Here is a 2,375-nt window from a genome sequence, read left to right on the forward strand (position 1 = left end):
ATGAAAATGAAAGGAGAGCATAGAGAAAGGAAATTCAAATTTTCACTGAAACCTGCCAGTATTTTATTGGGGGCAACTTTTAAAGCTGGGAAACTGGCTGTCAGGTTGCCAAGGTAGAAAAACATTTATGTACCTTATAGAATCCAATGACTTTGTGCCAAAGCAATAGTGAGTCTATTTTTACCTTCCCTCTGAGACTATTAATCCCTTGGCCATTTTGGCTTTTCATCACATTGTGAGTAATATTAGGATTTTAAAAGAAGCAGTGTTGTTTGCTAGATGGCAATATTAGTAGTATTTTTGGAGCAATGAAGTAAGATCCGGCTAAATTCTGATAGGTTAGTCTTTTTGTTGATCATTGATCATGTTTCCTCTTCGGGTATTTTTTCTTTATTTTCAATTTCTCCAAAATAGTGAATTTTATAATTTTGAATCTTTTCTTTGTAGGAATTAATAATGTTCACAAAGGCTTTTCACCAAAGTCGACATTTTCATTATTATGCAAATAATAATGTAAGATAGTCTAATTTTTAGGGAAAAAAGATCAATCGATCTAGAAAGGAACCTATTTGTTTTATTTAATACAACTGAAATATTGTTTGCATAGGACTTTCTTCAACATCTAATTTTATGTTGGAGACTTCTTTAAAGATCTGTCACTGCTTGCAATTACTTAGGACTTGACTACCACTTTGTTACCCCATATCTTATTATATTAGAGGGATAATAACTTCCCTTGGGTGAAATAGTATTATAGGTTTTTTTGTTTTTGTTGTTTAAATCATTTTATTGGGGGCTCTTACAGCTCTTATTACAATCCATACATCCATCCATTGTGTCAAACACATTTGTACATATGTTGCCATCATCATTTTCAAAACATTGTCTTTCCACTTGAGCCCTTGATATCAGCTCCTCATTTTCCCCCTCCTCCACCTTCCCTCCATCATGAACCTTTGATAATTTATAAATCCCCCCCACCCATGTCTTAAATTGACTGCTGTGTCCCTTCACCCACTTGTCTGTTGTCCAGCCCCCTAGGAAGAGGTTATATGTAAATCATTCTGATCAATTCCACTTTTCTCGTCCCAACTTCCCCTTCCTTTCCTGGTATCTTTATTCTCATTATTGGTCCTGAGGGGTTTATCTGTCCTGGATTCCCTGTGTTGCAAGCATTTATCTGTACCTGTGTACATGCTCTGGTCTAGGGAGATTTGTAAAGTAGAATTGAGGTCATGATAGTGGGGCGGGCTGTGGAGAGGAAGCATTAAACATCTAGAGGAAAGTTGTATGTTTCATCGGTGCTATAGGGCACCCTGGCTGACTCATCTCTTCCTTTTGACCCTTCTGTAAGGGAATGTCCAACTGTCTACAGATGTACTTTGGGTCTCCACTCAGCACCCCCCCACACACACACCATTCACATTGATATGATTTATTGTTCAGGGTCTTTGATGCCTGATACCTGATGCCATCGACACCTCATGATCACACAGGCTGATGTGCTTCTTCCATTGGGTTTTGTTGCTTCTCTACTGTAGTTTAATAATTAGTAGATCCTCTAAAATTAAGCCAAAATACAGCTTTTCAAAATAAACCACAGCTTTTCTTGTAAATTATTTTTTCTCCATTGTTTAATAAGCTAGTCTCCAAGATGCATCAATCTTTAGAAGCCAAACAATATTAGTATAATTGTTAGAATTAAAATAAATACTTCTAGATAGTATTCTTCTGCATGTCTCAAGATGGGGCTCTATTTTATTCCTGAAAACTGCTTCTTCTTACTTTTTAAATTTTAAACTGCTTCTTCAAAACATTTTCCCAGGTTCGATGAGTTTGGGAATCATAGAATATGGTTTCATTAATCCTGGAGAGCTCTTCTGCCCTCCTTTTTTTTTGCAGCTTGCTGTGCCAGTCTGCACCTTGTCGCCATGCCTTATAAAGAGAAAATCAAGTACGTTTGGCTCACTTCCAGGCAAAAGGACATCAAATCTGTCATGATCAAGAAAAATAAGGATACTGTGAAGTTCAAGGTTTGGTGCAGCAGGTACATCTACACCTTGGTTATCATGGACAAAGAGAAGGAAGTGAAGCTGAAGCAGTCAGTACCCACAGGTTTAGCAGTGAAGGAGCTAAAATGAACCCAACCAGCTCAAGTAAACTGTAGCAACATTTTTAAAAATTAACAAAAAATAAATAAATAAATGTGGAGGCCTGCGATGTTTATTTGTAAATTATGTTAATGTATTGTATACATCGTAATACATAATATGTTCTATTTAGAAATGCATTTAACTCCATTTATCCAGTTTTTCTCAAACTTACAGGAACACAGAATTGATTTCTCATGGTACCCATGTTAACATAGGATAAGG

General features: G+C 36.4%; 1 protein-coding gene across 1 annotated transcript; it reads left to right on the forward strand.

Moving 5' to 3' along the window:
- The first annotated feature begins 1,931 nt into the window (after positions 1-1,931).
- LOC101653457 (60S ribosomal protein L38-like) lies at positions 1,932-2,141 on the forward strand. The gene has a single exon (XM_045284963.1). The coding sequence runs from the start codon at positions 1,932-1,934 to the stop codon at positions 2,139-2,141; it is 210 nt and encodes a 69-aa protein (XP_045140898.1).
- Positions 2,142-2,375: the final 234 nt, after the last annotated feature.

This window comes from Echinops telfairi, unplaced genomic scaffold (assembly GCF_000313985.2).
Source record: "Echinops telfairi isolate 266 unplaced genomic scaffold, ASM31398v2 ScPeMD7_7469;HRSCAF=8507_1, whole genome shotgun sequence".
NCBI lineage: Eukaryota > Metazoa > Chordata > Mammalia > Afrosoricida > Tenrecidae > Echinops > Echinops telfairi.

What these genes read in the sequence shown, in the direction of transcription:
- LOC101653457 (XM_045284963.1), top strand. Translation starts at nt 1,932, where the DNA reads ATGCCTTATAAAGAGAAAATCAAGTACGTTTGGCTCACTTCCAGGCAA.